This window comes from Malaclemys terrapin, chromosome 2 (assembly GCF_027887155.1).
Source record: "Malaclemys terrapin pileata isolate rMalTer1 chromosome 2, rMalTer1.hap1, whole genome shotgun sequence".
NCBI classification, from domain to species: domain Eukaryota; kingdom Metazoa; phylum Chordata; order Testudines; family Emydidae; genus Malaclemys; species Malaclemys terrapin.
The window spans coordinates 240,492,249-240,512,178 of NC_071506.1; the positions used below are offsets into that span (position 1 = coordinate 240,492,249).

Here is a 19,930-nt window from a genome sequence, read left to right on the forward strand (position 1 = left end):
TTCAAGGTGCAGAGAATCCTCCAGCAAGTGACCCGTGCCCCACGCTGCAGAGGAAGGCGAAAAACCCCCAGGGCCTCTGCCAGTCTGCCCTGGAGGAAAATTCCTTCCCGACCCCCAATCAGCTAAACCCTGAGCATGTGGGCAAGACTCACCAGCCAGACAGGAAAGAATTCTCTGTAGTAACTCAGATTCCACCCCATATAACATCCCATCACAGGCCATTGGGCATATTTACCGCTAATAGTCAAAGATCAATTAATTGCCAAAATTAGGCTATCCCTTCATACCATCCTCTCCATAAACTTATCAAGCTTAGTCTTGAAGCCAGATACGTCTTTTGTCCCCACTGCTCCCCTTGGAAGGCTGTTCCAGAACTTCACTCCTTTGATGGTTAGAAATCTTCGTCTAATTTCAAGTCTAAAAGGTGAAGGAGGTAGTCTAAAATGAGTTGGATTGGAGCAGCCACGGGTGAAATGCCCTGATCAGCTGCCCACTGGGAAAACCGAGATCCTTCGCCAGGTAGGCCCAACGTGTGGAGGGCCATCTGCTTTCCAGGAGGACGTGCTGAACCCCTTCCAAGCACGTCCTCTCCTCCCGGCCTAACCATTGAGCAACCATGCTGTGAGGTGGAGTGCCGCTAGGTTGGGGTGGAGGAGGAGGCCCTGGTCCTGGGAGAGCAGATCCAGGATGGGACAGCAACGGCCACGGTGGAGTGACTGCCAGGCTCGTGAGAGTCCCATACCAATGTTGCTGGGCCATGCCAGGGCGATCAGGAGGATCCAGACCCTGTCTGTTTTTATCTTCTCCAAGACCTTGCCGATCAACGGGATTGGGGGGAAGGCATAAAGAAGCTGGCCCGACCAGGATAGGAGGAAGGCATTGGAGATGGTGCCCATGCCCAACTGTCCCTCCCCCCCCGAAGCAGAAGCGGGGGCACCGGCGGTTCTGTTGTGTCGTGAACAGGTCCATCTGGGGAGTGCCCCCCTTTTGTAAAATCCTGTGCACCACCTCTGGGTGCAGTGACCACTCGTGCTGAGAGGAGAAGTCTCGGCTCAGGCAATCTGCCCACAAGTTCTGGGCGCCTGTGGGCTTCCAGACAAATATCGTGGGCTATACAGAAGTCCCACAGCCTGAGGGCTTCCTGGCAGAGGAGCGGGCCCCACCTTGCCTGTTGATGTAAAACATCGAGGCCGTGTTGTTCATGGGAACCCTGACCACTCTGCCCTCCAGGTGCGAGCAGAAAGCCGCACATGCCAGAAGAACCGCCCTGAGCAACTTGATATTTATATGCAGGGCAAGGTCCTGCGCAGACCACAGACCTTAGGTCTAAATGTTCCCTACATGGGCTCCCCACCCACATCTGACACGTCCAACACTAGCTCCACTGATGGGGGCCTGCCCCTGAACGGGACCCCATGGAACATGTTCCCCGGGGAGGACCACCATTGTATGGAGGTGATCACCATTTTGGGCACAGTGAAGACTTTGTCCATCCTGTCTCTGGACTGGGAGAACACCGAGGCCAACCAGAGCTGGAGGGGGCCTCATCCTGAGTCTGGCGTGGTTAACCACATATGTGCACACCGACATGTGACCCAGGAACTGGAAGCACACACTGGCTGTGGTCACGGGGAACCGCGAGTCTTAGGTCAGCCGCGACTACCCCAGGAGAAAAGCAAACAACCGGTTGGAGAAGGGAAGCATTATTGCGGGTGGATCCCTGGTATGAACTGGTAAATCGCTCCCGGGCGTCCCGTCAAAACTGATGTTTTCCCACCTGTTTGCCCATGGAGGGCCTAGATTGGGGCGCAGACCAGGATTGCCTCTGCGAGTGTTTCTTATAATCCCGTGACTTTTTATAAGGGGGCTCATATTTAGAGTGGGTGGCATGGGTGGGAGCCTGCTGCAGCTTAAACATGGTCCTGGTCAGAGCCAGGACATAGAGGCCAAGGGTCTTAAGTGTTGTGCGGGAAGCTTTTAGGCCGTGCAATTTCACGTCCATCTGTTCCACAAACAGGGCCTTGCCATCGAACGGAAGGTCCTGTAAGGAGTTCTGCGCCTCGCTGAACAGCCCAGACAGCAGAAGCCACGACACCCTCCTCGTGGACACCACGGAGGCCATAGACCTTGCAGCCGTATCCGCGGCACCCGACGCTGCCTGAAGGGCCACCCTGGCAGCCGCTGTACCCTCCTCCACCAGAGCCTAGAACTCCTTCTTGCCATGCTCTTGGAGGGAGTCCTCGAATTTGGGCAGAGAGCCCCACAAATTGAACTCGTACCTCCCCAGGAGGGCTTGGTGGTTCGCCACCCTTAACTGGAAACTCGAGGATGAATAAACCTTTCTCCCGAATAGGTCCAGTCTCCTTGAGTCTTTATTTTTAGGAATAGGGGCTGGTTGGCCCTGTCTCTCCCTGTGGTTGACCTACTCGACCACCAGGGAGTTGGGAGCAGTGTGGGTGTACAGGTATTCATGCCCATTGGCAGGCACAAAGTACTTCCGTTCCACCCTCTTAGGGATGGGGAGCAAGGAAGCTGGGGTTTGCCACAAGGCATTCAAAATCTTTGCCACCCCTTCATGGAGTGGGAGGGCCACCCTGCCCGGTGCCAAGGCCAAAAGGACGCTAAAGAGGGAGCCTGAGGGTTCTTCCACCTCCTTGGCTTGAAGGTTGAGGCCACCCTTTTCAACAGTTCCTGGTGGGCCTTAGAGTCCTCCTGTGGAACAGGTGGAGGAGGGGCCGTAATCGCCTCATCAGTACCCTGCGTACCCACCGGTGCCGGAGGTCTCACCACTTGGTCGCCCTCCGGGCACGGAACCAGTGATGAACACTCCACCAACTCCTTCCTGGGAGGCTGAGATAGGGAGGCCGACAGTCTCTTCGAGGCTCTGGCCACTGAGTGAGCCACCATCGGGGGCTGTGTCGGAGGCCACGGGGCCCATTGGTACCACGGTGCTGGCCAAGGAGCTCAGTGCCACTGCACCTGCTGTGGAACTGGCGGAGCAGACTGTTCAGCCTGACTAGCCTGTCCCATCAACTGACAACTGCAAAGGGAGGCCGGGCTGGCATACGACCTGCCGCTGTTCCAGGACCGGGAGGAGCAGTGGTGTCAGGAACGGTGCCGACCATGAGACCATGATCCCAGCGTGGAGGGGCAGGAGTACCGCCGGTAGCAGCTGCTCCGCGACCAGCTCCCATGGGCAGATTCGTGACAGTGAGTGCCAGTGATCGATGCCTGGGACTGCAGGAGCAGTGGCACAGCGGAGACCTGGAGCGAGATGAAGAATGGGAACGGCATTGGTGCCTGAACCGTGATGGAGACGAGGACCTCCGGTGCTGTCTGTTCTGGTCATGATGAGGCACGCTCTCCTCGCGACGTCTATGCTCCCTCAAGGCGGAGCGGTGCCGGGAACTCCTGCCAGTCGGTACCCAGCCAACGGTGACCGGCGTGTACTGTGCATAGGATGGTCGCTGAGCGGCAAATGGCATCAGGAACATTCCCTAGAACGTGAACGGTACAGACCAGGCAGCAACTGCGGAGATCCAAGTGGTGGCTTGCCTCTGGACCAGGGAGCCAATGGTGGCAGTGGTACTGGCAGAGATATAATGTCCCGGGCCACTTGGAGGGCCTCCTGCGTGGAGGGCACCAGGACATCGGGGGAGGTTGGTGTAGAGTGGGCCGAGCCACTCCGCTCAACCTGAGTCAGAGACCTGAAGGTCGACAGGGATCGAGAACTGCCCAATATGGGTCTAGTCTCTCCCCCGGTCTTACTCCGGTGTCTTGGCGGAGAAGACCTCTCCTTAGCTTTTTTGGAGCATCCTGTGAACGGGGAGTGGTGCTGGCTGGTGAAAGGCACCGAAGGGTTGCCGCGCACCGATGCTGCGGTGCTCGGTGACGACTCGGAGCGGCGCACTGGAGTTGGGGTCAAGGCCAACTCCATCAGAATGGCTCAGAGCCGAATGTCCCTTTCCTTCTTGGTCCGAGGCTTGAAGGATCTGCAAATCTTGCAGCAATCACTGAGATGGGTTTCCCCCACACAGCGTAAACAGTCCACGTGCGGATCACTCACTGGCATTGGCTGCTTGCAAGTGTCACGTGACTTAAAGCCCAGGGCACGGGGCATGCCCCAACCCGGGCGCACTAAACTAAACTACCATATATACTTGTTCATAAGCCGAATATTTTTGGTAAAAAACGTTACGCATCAAAGACCGGGGGTTGGCTTATAAATGTGTCTGCACCAAAATTTGATGATTTTAAACTCTATGGAATCATTGAATTGAATATCTAATACATTGTCGTTTTGTTTACCTGGAGCGTCTGCAAGCATGGAGCCCCTCAGCTCCCTGTAGCCACCGACTGAGGTGATAAGAATCAGGGAGGCAAGTGACATTGAAGCAAGAGAATGGTGGCAGTGGAAGGTCACTTAGTTGTTGACTGAAGAAGTCTTGAGGTGCCCAGTGATGTACTGAGCTTGCAGTAGTAGAGCTTGTGATGTTACAGGGTATGTCTAGACTGCAGCCGGGAGGTGCGATTCCCAGCACAGGTAGACAGACTCGCAAATATTGCGGCATGGGTGGCAGCTCAGGCTAAGCACCCAAGCTCATGCCCACGGGGTTGGGCAGGTTGGACTCGGGAGGCTAGGGTGAGCCGCTGCCCGTGCCACATGACCACACTACTTTTAGTGTGCTAGCTCAAGCAGAACTAGCTCTAAGTCTGTCTGCCTGCACTAGGAATCACACTTCCCAGCTGCAGTCTAGACATACCCAGTGGGGCAACATACAGGAATACAGAGGCTGGGAAGCTGTTACTTCATGAGAGCATGATGCTTTGAAGGTCCAATTCTGAAAAGACTATGCAAGTGGTTGATAGGGGCAGCCTTGGGGTTACTACTGAGACCTGAAGTATCCCTTTGATATAATGGGTGAGAAAGGGGAAGAAGGGTGCACAGGCCTGACTCACTCCAATTTTCCTTGCTTTTATTGGAGATGGTTATGGCTGAATCTCAGCTTCCAGAGGATCTGTAGGATTTGAAGACTTACCTGTGCTAACAGCAGTGGGGGCTGGAGTGGAAAGGTCAATTTATATCCTTACAAATAAATAATTATAATTAATGAATAATAATACCATGCCATAAAACTCTTAGCATTTCTTTGGACATCGTCAGTTATGCTGATGCCCCAACAGTAAACAGAAGAAATGCTGTCTCCTACAGCACAAGAAATGCAACAGAATGCAATGATCAGCAAATGTTGGAACAAATTGTTAGTGAATGAAATTGTATTTTCTAATTCTAAAAGAAAAAATAAAGAAGGAAAAACCCTAATGTAATATACCTCATTATTTATCTTTTATAAAAACACATTTTCAGCAGAAAGGCACACACAACAGATCCTGTAATAAGGGTCATGTAATTTCTTCCACTCCATTCATACAGCAATAATTGGACAGGGTTCTGTTTAAACCATTTAGTATCCTCCCTTCTACTGCTGCATGTTTCATTATACTGTACATAAAGTATAATTCTGATTACTGATTCAGAGGTTAAAATACTGCAAATCTCCTTTTTGTTCCCATACTTCAAACTACCTGTTTTCATTACAAAAAATATATAAAAATAAATACAAATTCCAGATTGTGAAACCCAAAAACTCACTAATGATTTTAGGCACTGCAAATGCCAATTCAATTTTACTACTATTATGAATCAATTTCCAGTATTTAAGATACATCCTTGTGTGCAAGACACTGCCACTCTATCAAGCACACTATTACTGACAAATTGCTTACTTTCTCATTTTACCAGATAATTATAAAATAAATTAATTGGAATATAGATATTGTACTTACATTTCTGAATATAGAGCAATATAAACAAGATATTGTCAGTATGAAATTTTAGTGTGTACTGACTTCACTAGTGCTTTTTATGTAGACTGTTGTAAAAACTGGCAAATATCTAGATGAGTTGAGTACCCTCTGGAAGACCTCTGTGCACCCCCAGGAATATGCCTACCCCTGGTTGAGAACCACTGCCATAGAATACCCAGTTGCAAAATGTCCTGAGGGCATCTAACTGGTTAAATACGAATGTTTTGCTCATGATCTACACAGGTTCCTAACGTTCCTTTTTGAACAACGTTTATATTCTATTTTACTAAAGCCATTTCTCCATCTCAGCAATGGTAAAATTCCGTTACAGCTGTTGTGAAATCTGATCACAATGGGCAAAGTTACACATACCATGCAGCTAGACTAGAGCTCTCCTTACATCACTGTGGTAGTCAACTCTGCAGCTTTCAAATCACGTATGGCACTGTTTTCTTCTTAGTTCAGCTGTACAGACAAAACTATTTGGTCATTATTAAGATTAAACTTTTGCATATCTGAAAACTCTGTTGGGGATTTAGAAAATGTATTTGTATTCAAACTTTTAGTTCTACAGTATCTGTATTCATGGATATACATATTATATACAAAAAGATCATCTAATGATCGTCTCTAGAGAAAGCATGTGATAAATGACAGCTTAGGTGTACTCCATATAAATGCAGAGTTAGAGTTACTCCAATGTTGTTGCAATACTCCCCCTAACCCGGGTGGATAAAAATCAATGATTTTTTTTTTTTTTTGTAAAAAAAAAAATCAGGTTTTTTTGATAAAATGCTTTTTGAGGAAAAACCTATCTAAAGATAGTTTTAATTAAGAAACATTATAGCTCAAAGATATCTCATCATGGAATAGGGATTATAAATTCTAATTCTATAGTATGAGACAATATATTCATGTAATGGTTAAGAAAAGTTTTGTAAATGAATTCCAATAGTTCAGGGATTAGGGACTCAATCTAATGGGGTTCCACAGGCTTCTGTATAGATTATTTAGGTTAATCTTTCTATCTACTCAATGGGACTCAGTGCTCAGTCTAGAAGATACCATCAGAGATGCTCTGTTTTGCAGTTCTCAAACTGTGGATTTGTGTCTCCAGAGGTAACATGCTTGTTAACAGCAAAAATGTTTGTAAATAAATAAATAATATATAGAGGTGAGAAATAACATACCTCAACTCTATTGTCCCTCTGCAAATTTGTGTACACTGAGTCAATCCCTTACCTCTCTCTAGAAGTTCAAAGTTTCAAAAAGTTCAATGAATAGAAGATTGTTGGAGGCAGAATAGATCTGGACAAGGAGAAGAAGTCTGGAGATAAATGCAAGAAGCGAGTGACATATGCTTGTTTTGTTAAAATATGTTTGCTGTTGAAGAAAAAATCCAGAATACTTGACGTTGTTGTTTTAGTTAAATACAACAATTTAAATGTCTGTCTGGTGATGTTCTCCTCCTAATACAGCATGGAAAGAAAATCCTCCAAATATTAATGATTAACCCTGTTGTTTTGGAGATAGTTCACCTCCCAATGACTTCATAAATATCTGCTTCAATTACCTTTGGTAAATGAAATAACCAATCAATCATTCATTTTCTGATATAGCTGTAAAACTAATCTGAAAAGTTTTCAAAATAAATCACTGTTTAAAAATGTATAGTGTGTACCTTCTAAAAATGAAACCTACATCTATCTCTTGAGTTGTGAAGAATATGTATTAAGATTATAACAACCAACAGGAATGCACTTTTATGTAGAAAACCATGATTAAATCGAGTCTTCCTGACTAGTGATTTAAATCATGATTTAAATCCATTTGATTTAAATCAAATCCACCCTGCCCCCAATCCCTACTGAGGGCCAGAAATCTGTTCAGGTGTCGCTGAATGTCAACATTGTTTAAAGTAAGAATAGGGGGGAGAGAATGGTGAGGAAAACTAAAAAGATTTTGGAAGAACAGCTTAAATACTGGAACACCAATCTATATAGATGCTTATTCCCAACCACTGCGGTATCTTAGTGCCTCATGTAATTATTAATGTGAGCACACAAGGTTCTCTTTTTTGCTCTCTCTATTTCAGTCAGCAAGATATTTTTGCATGCAGTGTTATTGTGGGAAAAGTCAGGTCACAGAAATTCCCTTTTCCATGTACAACTGGCCAAGAGACTGTGCCCCCCATTCTGCTGGATTCTGACTTTGCCACAGTGACCACAAATTAATTGTAATTCTCTGTGACTAGTAAAGAAACAGAAACCCTATAGGAATTCCATTGGTTCATAATGAATCTGTCTGTCTAATACTACAGATTGCCAAGAACATGTCACCACATAGCTCCACTCTCTTCACTGGCTCTCTATCAAACACAGTGTCAAGCTCAAGTTAACAGTTATCTTCAAAGCCCTCAATAGGACGGCCCAAGCTACCTGATCCAGAACTATGGAGCTAATTTCCAGAACAGGTTGGAAAGACCACAAATCTCACTGCTTTCAAAACAAAATGTAAAACCCACTTTTTGTACCCAGGTCTACTGAGTAACCAGAAACAGTGAGAAATACAGCGGAACTCCAAGGCTGTGGCCAACTTTATGATCTGAGGGTGGACACATTCAATGCATGATGGTGTTACAGAGGCAATACATTCTTCAAGGGGATGGATGGCTTGATGACTACTTATTCTGCTCATTCCCACTGAAGCCCCTGGCATTGGCCACTGTCAGAAGACAGAATACTGGGCTAGATGTACCTTTGGTCTTACCCAATATGGCCGTTCTTATGTTCAGAGTTCCCCCACTCCCCAACCAGCATCACCCCTGTGTTTCTAGAGTGCAGCTGCTAAATCCACATGTGGCAAATCTGGACTCAAACCCCGTCAATGGGTAAAAGTGTCACTGTCTTCATCTCTCTTATGAGATTTCCACCAATCTTTTTTCAGGAGTTTGATGCTTCTAGTAACATATCATGAGTAATGTATTCCCTTTACATTTGTAGGTCATAACACAGGTTTGTACTCTGTGCGTATTTTTAGTATTATATTACGCAGGCTAATGGTCACAGGCTCACATGAGCCAGTGGAGCCCTCAGAAAGTGAGCTTGCTTAGATTTACAGCAGTCATATTAACATTCAGCTCACGCTGGCTTACCTGGGCCTTACATTCCACAAAGTCTTTTATTTACTCACACAAAAAGGTACAGTCAGTTAGGCCCTGATCCCACCAGGCTTCTTAGGCCCCAGCTTCAACCAGAACTGGCCCCTGGAAGAAGCAGACAGCCCTTTTTTACCTTGCCTGCTGGGCCTGGATTGGCTTCTGCCTGCTCCTAGCCCTTCTAGCCACTGTAGGACTGATTCTCATTGGTTCCACCTGAAGCTGATCCTGTGTGACCTTTCTATGCAGCTCCTGGAGGTCTAAACTCACTGCTCTTTCTCCCCAAAAGGGGTGTACCCAGACAGTGGAGCTTCCAGCAGGGGGCAAACAAACACCTGGTACACCTTTTTACAGTAGCAAATTGTAGGTATGGGGGAGTTTATAGAAATCTTTATGATTATCCATCAGTTCTAGCTCACTGGATTAGTAAATCTTTATTGAATTATTTCTCTCTCCTCATGTAATTTTTCTCTAGGATTTCAGTTAGTTAACTGATGGAACATCTAGCAGGAGACAACAGTTTCCCCGCACTTCTGCCTTTGGATGAAAGGTTCAGAACAGCATCTTTTCATCCTCCTGTCCCTAACCTACACGTGAGGGATTTCTCTTTGCCCATCTCAAAAATGATAAAAACTAATAAAATATGCTTTAAGAATCTTATGGGGCAGGAGTAAAGGGTTAAAAACTTTGGGTGAAATTCTGGCTCCACTGAAGTCAATGGGAATTTTGCCATTGATATCAATGGGTCAGGATTTCCTCTTTTATGTGGCTATATTGTACCCTTAATCTTTAAGTAAAATTCCCCTTGGCATCAATGGGAGTTCCATTAATGGAATTAGGATAGATATTCAGTTAGCTAGAGTGGCTGACCTTGTTATTATTTATTATTTGTATTGCTGTAGTGCCTAGGAGCCCAGTCATGGACTATAGTGCCTAGGACCCCACTGTGCTACTTTGCTGTCTATACTTGCACAGACAGTGTACGTCTTCTCTCTTTTGTGGATGAGAAGGAACTATTCTAAAAGAGAACTTCAACAACCTCTCCACACATTTAAATGGAAAAGGACAAACATTATTCATTTTGAAAGAAAGTTTTCTGAACAAACTGCAGGAGACAATTTTCAGAAACTCAGCATACCTGAAATTTAATATTGTGAAAAGTTCGTATGTTTGTCTCCTCTTAGGCTGAAAACCCTTAGTATCCTATACATGTTTGGCTTATTCCCTTTTTGTTATGTGCAGTGATACACGTCCCCTTCTTTTGCATATTAAAAGCATGTGCATTGATACAGTAAGAAACAGGTCATTTACAGAGCTGATTAGCCTTAACTGGAGTCATATGGCTAAAGTAAAAACAAAGAGGAGTCCTTGTGGCACCTTAGAGACTAACAAATTTATTTGGGCATAAAATTTCGTGGGGTTATGCCCAAATAAATTTGTTAGTCTCTAAGGTGCTACAAGGACTCCTCGTTGTTTTTGCTGATATAGACTAACACAGTTACCACTCTGAAACATGGCTAAACTAGTGACTACTGTGTTAAATCTTTGTGACTTTAGGTCACTCTTTCATAATGGTGACAATTAGACATTGAAGCTCTCAGAACCAGTTCTAATGAGAATTATACTGATATAGTGTGGACCATCAACTTGAGAACACAACATATTTAAAAGTATATTTTATTAGTCCCAAAATTCCAAAAGTGGAGGTTTTTAAATGAAGATTAGATATTGTCAAAGGAGTAATTATATGCATCTTCTCATGTATACATATACCTATCTTGTCCAATTTCTTTTTTAAAAATCCAGAGAAGAAACTCAGTGTCATTTCTTCTTCAAAGTAGTTAGAGCCCAGTCACAAAATCACAGAAATGTAGGACTGGAAGGGACTTCAGTAGGTCATCTAGTCCAATCCCCGACACTGAGGCACAACTAATTATCATCTATACTATCCCTGACAGGTGTTTGTCTAATTTATCCTTAAAATCATCCAATGACGGTAATTTGTTCGAATACTTAACTACCCTTACAGTTAGGAAATTTTCCCTAATGTCTAATCTAAATCTCTCTTGATGCAATTTAAGCCTGCCTTCAGTGGTTACAGAAAACAATTTATCACCTTCCTCTTTATAACAACCTTTTATGTACTTGAAGACTGTTATGTCTCCCCTCAGTCTTCTCTTCCATAGTATAAACAAAACATTTTTTTTCAATCTTTCCTCAGAGGTCATGTTCTCTAGACCTTTAATCATTTTGTTGCTCTCCTCTGGCCTTTCTTCAATTTGTCCACATCTTTCCTAAAGTGTGTTGCACAGAACTGGACACAATACTCCCACTGAAGCCTTATCGGTGCTGAGTAGAGCAGAAGAATTACTTTTCATGTTGTGCTTACAATACTTCTGCTAATACATCCCAGAATGATGTTTGGATTTTTTGCAACAGTGTTACAATGTTGACTCACATTAGTCCAGATAATTTACGTTATATTGTGAAAAAAATATGTAATTGTTCTTTAAATCTACCAGTTTGGCAGGCATAATGGTATGAAATAAGCGTGAGCACTACTTTCTATGGAAATACTCTTATGCAATCCATAAACATTTATTTCTCCCTGAAGACCAAGTACAATAGGTGCTGAAAGCATTTTTAAAAATCATGAGACAGAGGGAAACATAAAAAACAAACCAAAACCCACAAAAAGTCCTAAAATCTGGGGCAAGGCAACCTCAGAGGCATAGTGCCTTGGGAACAGGAGAAATGGGGGGAAAGACACGGACTGACAAAAACAATAATCACATATTTCCACACAAAAATGCTCAAAACGGAACCAAGCATCAATCTTATATTTTCTGATACACTCTTGCAAGAATCTAAATTAATCATAGACACTCACACACCACTTTTTTGGACACAATTTTTAGCTGTCAAAAGTGTGCCAGAATATAGTCCAGTTTAGTCAGATGTGCTACTGAAGACAAGCAACATGATATAATAGCTAGCTCTGAACCACATATACAATTTTTGGGCCTAACCTCTTATAGGGGACTCGGCCTGAAGTCAGTGGGATGTTATTCTCCTGTGAATAACAGGAATAATTAATCTAATACTTGGATATATAGCTGTAGTCATCTTAGATTTATGTAACATACTTTGAGACTAAGCGAAACAGAAGGCATGATCCTGCTCACAAAATTGCCATTATTGCATTTTGGCTACAAGTTAATCATTTCAGTGTCAGATGATATTGGTGACATCAGTCTATAATCACACAGAGAGAAATTTTCTTGAAGTCTTAACACATCATGCTGAAACTTATTTTACTTTTCCACTCTTATCACTGAATTATAGTTTAAAAGTTAAAACAATTCTTTGCTCTGGCAGCCCTCACAATATATTGGATTATACTTTTTGTTACACATAGGTAACACTAGTGCCCCTCCCAGCTACAAGATCCATCATGAAAGCTTCCTCTCTATCCAAGTATTGTCTAGTATATTGATTTAAATCAACTGAGGATTTGTCCCCAAAATACTTACATAATACTGCAGTCAGAGAAAAGAGGAGGAAGTGGAGCACAGGATCTGTGGGTATATTATATGCTTTCCTCATGAATGCTGGGTTCCATGTAGTTTGTGCCCAACCTTTCTGCAAGACTGAACTTCCCCTATTTAGAAGAACATTCAGTATATAATGGGTGAATCTCCCCAGGCTAGTATTCTGAATCTTTCCCTCCTGCAGGCTTTAGTGAAAGGAAATATGATTGTAGACTAATATTTTTTTAAAATCTCAAGCCCAAATCATGTATTTCTCACTTGATGCACTTTCCTTCCTTTAATAATTTAACATCCTCCCGCTAAATAATATGATCAGTGGGTTGCACCTGTTATCCCAATGACTAGATAGCAACCTGTCGCCTCCCTCTCAATTTGCTAGTGGCTAAGCTATGAAAAGCTTATTCTCAAATGATTTATTTGTAATTATCGGAAGCACAATGCACTATCCTCTTCTGCTGCTGTCCTATGGATGTAGGGAATATGACAAAGATAAATCAACCAACTTCATTCAAGTGGTTTCATTGGGAATTGAGGGCATGCTGCAGTATTTTGCAGAAGGTCTTCATCCTCTCAAAGGATCATGCTCTCTAATATTTACTGCACTGAAAACTTTTCCTTAAATGCTCTAAATTTTTACACTACAGAACTGGCTTATAGACTGTAAGACCAGAAGGGACCATCATGATCATCTCGTCTGGCCTCCTGCACGTTGCAGGCCACAGAACCTCGCTCACCCTCTCCTGTAGTAGACCTACAACCTCTGGCTGAGTTACTGAAGACATGAAATTATGATTTAAAGACTTCAAGTTACAGAGAATTTATCATTTACACTTGTTTAAATCTACAATTGACCCATGCCCCTTGCTGCACAGGAAGGTAAAAAACCTCCAGAGTCTCTGCCAATCTGCCCCAAATATGGCTGTCAGCTGGACCCTGAGCATTTCAGAGGACACCTGGGAAAGAATTCTCTGTCATAATTCAGAGCCCGTCCCATCACCAGCCGTTGGGGATATCTGCTACTAACAGTTGCAGATATACATGTCATTGCAGGCAGTTTCATCATACTATCCCTGCCATGAACTTAGCAAGCTGTTTTGAAGACAGTTAGGTTTTTTGCACTCACTGCTCTCCTTGGAAGGCTGTTGCAGAATTTCACTCCTCTGACGGTTAGAAACCTTCGTCTAATTTCAAGCCTAAACTTGTTGATGGCTAGTTTATATCCATTTGTTCTTGTCATTTTATTTCAGATTTTGCTGTTGTGGTGGTAAAATCAGGGGGTTTCAGAGTGCCAAATGTAGGTCCAGTGTGCTGCAGAATATATAGGACCTCAACCATACTAAATAAAGAATCGTAGACAAAAAGTGCTCACCATATTGATTTGTAACTTTGCTATGGGGATATAGACCAAGACTGACTATTATCCAAAGGACAGGGTCTAAAGTCTTCTTTATTACAGTATCCGCATTATAGCATTGCAGCAAGGACGAGATAAGCGTAATTGGGCCAGATCCTCAGGTGGCATAAATGGGAAGCTGATTTACACCGGATAAGGCTCTGGACACACATGTATGGAGAATTGCACAGGTTCATGTCCCAGAGCCCTCACTCCCATCGCCAAGACAAAGTAATAAAGAAAAATGCAGAGTTTATATACAGCAGATTAAGAATTTGTTTCCTCTACATTTCATTTGAATGTAATCAATCTCCATTTCAACAAGTTGTTGAATACTCTTGCACTATAACCTTGTACAATAGAGAAAAAAAAGTTACTTCTCAGAGATTTCCAAGAGGAAGGGTGGTGACCTAAAAAGTAGTAAAGGAAACTTACTCACATGACAATTTCAATATCCCTGCTAAAAACAGCTCCTTGGAATTACACGAGTCTCTTCCTCTTTATGCTCAAACAATTGGAAAATTACAGATAGTGTTATATTTTTAACCTAACAGATTACAGAGAAAAAAAGAATGGAAACACAAAATAAGGATTTCTGAGTAATGGAATCCAACTAATTATTTCTGTAACTTCTCCTGTGGTTGTGTTAGGGTTTGTCTACCCAGGAGAAAGTTACATCAGTTGAACTACAGGTGTAATTTTAAACAGGTGGCTCCAGCTATGCACCCCTGGGTTCCAGCACCCAGCTTCGGGCTCTGGCTGTGCGGCAGCAGGCTCCAATCCCTGGCTCCAGCCACACAGTTCCTGTTCCCGGCTCCAGGTTCTGACCATGGGCACTGAGCCCCAGTCCTGGCTGCATGGCAGCAGACACCAGGCTCTGGCTATACGACAGTGGGGCTCATCACCCACCCCCATCGCCCCTGGCCCCTGCTGCCTCCCACAGCCCTATATCCATTCTCCCCCTCCCCCCATCGGCCCTGGACCCCACTGCCTTCCTGGCCTCTCATCCATCCCCCGCATTGCCCTGGGCTCCTGCTTCCTCCCCCGCCCCACTCCATCCCACCATCGCCTCTGGCTCCTGCTGCCTCCCCTTCAGCCCCCCCCATCCAGGGCTTACTGGGTCCTGGGGCTTGCTGAGAAAAGTGATATTAACAAACATGCAAGTACCACTGTTCACAGCAGACTTACTAGCTATCTGTGAACACTGATACTTGCATGTTTGTTAATATCACTTACCACTTTTCATAGCCTCCCAAGTAGCTAAAGTATGCTGTGATATTAACAAATATACAAATATCACTTTTCATAGCAAGCCCCAGGACCCACTAAGCCCTGGATGGGGGAGCCGAAGGGGGAGGCAGCATTATTTTTATTATTGAGTCTGTCAGAAAAACCTACAAATATAAATTACAATGACTTGGATGTGAATCTGTGCATTTTTAATTGTTTTTCCTAAAGTTAATGAAGTATTTTAGAAAAAGTGTCAGTGCGGCCACCAGTGAGAGTTGGTGGCCGCACTCTGAGGCCACCAAAAAAATGTGTTGTGAGAACCCCTGCAAGAGACCATCCTTCCTCTCTGTATTCAGGTATTTAATTTGTTCTAAGTTTTAGAGTTGCCAAACGTAATAGCTGGTGATATTTTCTATTAAATAAGGGACAAACCCTAGTCCCTAAACACATGCACACTCCTACAGCCTCAGCACAAAGTGGAAATAGTGTAGTTCCACTACACATGAAGAGATGAATGCAATAGTTCTGCAGCCTCTCTGCACCACAGAACCTAGCTCTTCATGTGCCTCCCTATATGCTAGTATATGGGGAGAGGAGTATGCTGTCCAAGGAAGTTGGTGGATCTCTGACGTCTCAGATACGCAGGTCAAACCCTCCATCTGCATCAAGGATCTCTGCAAACCTAAGGCTGCGGGAGCAGCTATAGAGTTACTCTGCTGTCACTTCACAAATTGGGGAGGATTCCTCATCCTATGTACAGTCAATTTACTCTGGCTTTGTGCAGGATCCAGGGGTTCAGTCTAAGTGAATAATATTGTTTGTATTAATATACTAATCAAGACATAGAAATCTTTCCTCTATGTGAATAGAAATCAAAGCACAACAGAATATATACAAGGAACAAAGCTCAGGGGAAGAGGCCTAACATTATTCATGCATATCAACACACTAATTAAACATCCTTTAACTAATGAGACAATGGTACATCTTGTTTGAGCATGAGAAGTACAAGTTGTAATTTTAAAATGAAAGGAAAATAAACAACATGAATCAACTGTTTGTTCCCACATTGAACTAAGAAATAAAGGAATTTGGAAAGGTTAAACTCATCTAATAATGCACAAAATCCCAAGTGAAATGAAATATCGTCCACTGGCAGGAATCATAGCATAAGATGGACCCGTTTCATTCATACAGTGCAAAGGCTCCCATCGTGAACCCTAATGATTATCACAGTTGTGCCTTGTAGGTCATAGTGTAGAAAAAGTGATTCAAGCTTCTACTTGTGATATTGGTATAGATATCAGGCTGTGAGGACCATGTGACTTGGTAATACACTGAACTCACTGATGCCACAATTAGATTTCTACTCATTTAAAATTTTATTTTATTAGAAGCTCCTCTCTTATTTTGTCTTGAGGGACTATTTGGTCTTACATAGTCCCTTCATATTCCTCTCAAGAATACTACATGCATACACAAAAGAGGTTCTACTCTGAATTTCTTGTACACTTATTATTCTCACTGAGTTCAATAAGAATTTTTCATTTGCCAGGAATTCAGAGTCAGGCCCTATTACACCAAGTATGATCAAGATACTATTGTTTGTTTTTGGAGTGTACTCTGCATACACTGCAAACTTAAAAGACCAAAAACATCCATTCAATCCTGTTCAGATACACAGTATGAAATGTACATTGTATACATACATAGTGGTATAATATATAATAGATTCTATTACATAATTCTGAAAAAGTTTAAGAAAACAGCAAATAATGAAAATATCAAGGAATTTTTTAAATAATTTTTCTGCTTTGAATAATGAAGCAAACTGCATATTCTAGATATCCTACAGCATGAAGAGGATTGGAACAGCTCAAGCATGTGAAAGTTGGTGGTTCAATCTGTGATTTCTTAATCAATGTCACATGTGGAAAGTGTTTGTAATTCAGTGGATTAGAAGACTGAGAAACTACTCTGGTTTTCAAACACCAGTACATTATTCATGAGTTAACCTTTTTTTAACCTATGAAAATCAAAGTTGAACCAGAAATTAGAATTGAAAAAATATATTCTTTACCTACAGCATTCTTACTATAAAGAGCAGTTCTTGGCAATATACTCTCTTCTACACAGGTCATAAACCCTGGTTCTCAGCTCTGTACTCTGATAGTATTCTCTGTAACAATACTTTTAATGTGCTGAATCTGACTGTCAGAGACCAATTAGTATGACTATGACTGTTGCTTTAACTAGCTGTTAAATCCAGGATCTCTTCACAATAATGATTATTGTTACAGAGCACCCTGACTGCCATTTCCTCAAACACCCCCTTAGAGAGATCCCATATCTCACATTATAAATAGAAAGTGAAGGGCCAAATTCTGATTTTAGCTGCACCATCAAATGCCTAAGTAACTCCATAATCTCCAATCACAGAAAATACTCTGAAATTACACAAATGTAACTAAGAGCAGAATTTGGCCTTGTAATGCAGTTGAGGACAGATCTGAAGCAAAACCGTGCACCTACTTAGTGCAAAAATAGATGTAGATTTTCATCATAAACAGGAATGTCAAATTATGACAACTTGTTTGGGTGGTTTTTTTTAAAGTAGGGACATTTAAATAGCTTTAACATTAATCGAAAATAAAGGACTTTTCATCCAAATCAAAGAGACTTGGAAGGTCTGTTTAAAAGCCAAACTCCTGTTGGATCCCAACCATAAGCCTGCAAACATAATTAGTAAAAGCTTTGTAACCTCCTGAGCCTGAGGGTGGACTGTGTGTGGCTAAGAAGCTAAGTGATTGTCTAGATTACAGCTCAGATTGAAACTGTGTTTAAACCACATTACATAATAAGAAAGGTTTACTGCTGCTAAGAGGCTACATACGAAGAGTTCTATCAATTAATGTTTTTCAAAGTATGTCATTGGAGGAAAATAAATCTTTGCCTTCTGATGTAATGAGCCAAACTTGCCCTTGTTGTAACTCTGCTAACTTCAGTGGAACTACTTCAGGGAAAATTTGGACCAATATTGTTAATACAAAGTCTCCAAAGTGAGAAAGTCATTTAAAGTTACGTATTTTACAAAAGTTTCTTACCTGTTTTCTAACAACCTTGAAAAATATTAAAATCAGCTGTGTTTTAAAAATTTTTTTTTCTTTCCTATTATGTTTGTTGTTTGATGTGTACATTTCACTTAAGGAGGCTAATGAAAACAGCTGTGTGCATTGCCTGCCTAGCTATCTATCCATCCTCTATTTCTCTTTCACAGTACTATAATTTCCAAATTGCAAACATGACCTGGAGAATGTCTGAACGTGAACAAAAATGGCTTCGCTAATGATTTTAAACTATGTATGAAACATTTCTGTCAATATGAGGTTTGGTAAACAAATAGTTATACTTGTTATTATTGTACCAAACCTACGGTAAAAATGGAGAGTATATTACCTATATTTAAACTGACCACCTACCAAAGATACTAGTAGCAACCTTAGGGCAAGGTGGTTTATGTACCTCATTGAGCAGGGCACATTAGGGACTCCATGCTACACACCAACCTGCCAGTTTCTGGGCCACCCCTAATTCCCCCTTTCTAGCGCCAGCTGACCGCTGTCAGTGGGCTGGGATCAATCCCCTAATTATCCTGCTCAGAAAGTCGTGTACCTCCTGACTTCACAGTCCTTGGCTAGGGGTCACCGCCAGAGGCTCCCGAATTCCAGAGAGTATCAGAGGGGTAGCCGTGTTAGTCTAAATCTGTAAAAAGCAACAGAGGGTCCTGTGGCACCTTAAACTCACTTCTTCAGATGCAGCTGAAGAAGTGAGGTTCTTACCCATGAAAGCTTATGCTCCCAATACTTCTGTTAGTCTTTAAGGTGCCACAGGACCCTCTGTTGCTTTTCACGAATTCCAGAGAGGCTCTGCACAGCCTCTAGCCATCAGGCGGCAGTCACGGCTGAGCACCTGAGCTGGTGTGCTTGGGAGATACTGGCAGGGTAATGGCAGCGAGGGGCACTGTACAGACACAGCTGAACCAGGGGGTGGGGAGAGCCGGATGATAGGGAACGAACGGGACAGCAACTGGAGCCTCGCACGAGTCTCTTCACGGAGGGCCCAGGCCGAGGGCAGCTGGAGAGGAGCCCTGCGCCCGGGCACCGCAAGAGCAAAGCTAGCTCAGGCTGCAAAGAACCCAGGCTCCCCCTGTACTGAGCGAAGCGGGGAACCACCACCCCCCGCCCCAGCCGCAGGGCAGGCTGGTACCTTTCGCAGAGACGCCCTCAAAGCGTAATGCTCCCGCGAGTACAGCACGTGAGCTCCTTCCCCGGCGGCTCCAGGGGCGCGGCTCGAGCTGGCCGCCCGCAGCGGGGACCGAGCGGGGCTGGACAGCCCAGAGCTCCACTTGCCCCACTTCCCGCGCGCCAGCAGGCCGGGCCAGCACCGAGCCATGGCGGGGACTGCAGGGAACACCACACATGCGCAGCAGCCTCCCAGTGCCTGCAGCCGGGACCGCGGCCTGGGGGGAGGCGAGGGCGCTGCCTGGAGTCACCGGCGCTGCACCTGCTCGGCGCGTTCCTCGCCGGGCTTAGCGGGCGAGGCGCATTTGGTGCCGCGTTAGCTGTCCAGTAGCTCGCAGGCTGCAGCCCTTAGCAAACACAGGCGGCTGCAGGGTTTACACGCTGTTCCCGGTAAGTTTACACTGCTGGGAAAGGCGCTGCAAACAGCACC

The 19,930-nt window shown here is 43.9% G+C and overlaps 1 protein-coding gene across 1 annotated transcript in view; it reads right to left on the minus strand.

Moving 5' to 3' along the window:
- LOC128832813 (probable acyl-CoA dehydrogenase 6) overlaps nt 1–19,677 on the minus strand; it is a 147,574-nt gene extending 127,897 nt beyond the window's left edge. Inside the window, exon 1 of the mRNA XM_054020441.1 lies at nt 19,466–19,677. Coding sequence (XP_053876416.1) covers nt 19,466–19,651 — 186 coding nt within the window. The 5' untranslated portion in view covers nt 19,652–19,677. The remainder of the gene's footprint in view (nt 1–19,465) is intronic.
- Between the last annotated feature and the right edge of the window lie 253 nt (nt 19,678–19,930).